At 46.9% G+C, this 731-nt stretch overlaps 1 protein-coding gene across 1 annotated transcript in view; it reads right to left on the minus strand.

Moving 5' to 3' along the window:
* Window positions 1–731, minus strand: part of LOC119589214 (vitelline membrane outer layer protein 1 homolog) — a gene marked incomplete at its 5' end in the record, with an annotated part of 3,985 nt that overhangs the window by 1,966 nt on the left and 1,288 nt on the right. The window contains 1 exon segment of the mRNA XM_037937813.1: window positions 19–195. Within this exon segment, the coding sequence (XP_037793741.1) occupies window positions 19–195 (177 nt within the window).

The following is a 731-nucleotide window of genomic DNA, read 5'->3' on the forward strand; positions in this document are numbered from 1 at the left end:
ATCATCCCCACGACTTACCTTGAGATCGTATCCTCTGAGAAATCCACCGAGGCAGTGATGGGACCCGGTCCACACTCCTCGGTCCATTGTATCTGACGTAACCTCTCCGGTGTGACCGCCTCCAGGGGTGCGACAGAACAGCTGTATGGCGTTTAGACTGGAATCGTCATCGAGTGATCCGACCTCTGGTTCGACCTGAGGTGGAGGAGGAGGTAGGTGGAGGATAAAAGCGAGTGGGATAGAGAAGGGAGTGGAGAATGAAGATGGAAGAGAGAGGTGGAGGATAAAAGTGAGTGGGATAGAGAAGGGAGTGGAAAATGAAGCTGGAAGAGAGAGGTGGAGGATAAAAGCGAGTGGGATAGAGAAGGGAGTGGAGAGTGAAGATGGAAGAGATAGGTGGAGGATAATAGCGAGAGGGAAGAGAGAGAGGGGGAGGGAGAAGGAAAGACAGAGGGAGAGGAGTGAAGAATGAAGATGGAGTAAAGAGGTGGAGTATTGGAGAAGAGAAGATGGAGGAAGATAGATGGAAAGGGAAAATGATAAAGCAAGGAAAAAAGGCAGGACTGAAGAAAGGAAAATGGAGGGAGAGGGGTGAAGAGTAAAGATGAAAGAAGAGGGAAAAAGAAAAGAAAGGAAAGAAAAAATGTAACAGAAAGGAAAAAAAAATAGAGCAACGTGTACACAAAGATGAATTGAAACGTAACTACGGTATGACTGGAATAAAAAAACCG

This window comes from Penaeus monodon, chromosome 25 (genome assembly GCF_015228065.2).
Source record: "Penaeus monodon isolate SGIC_2016 chromosome 25, NSTDA_Pmon_1, whole genome shotgun sequence".
NCBI lineage: Eukaryota > Metazoa > Arthropoda > Malacostraca > Decapoda > Penaeidae > Penaeus > Penaeus monodon.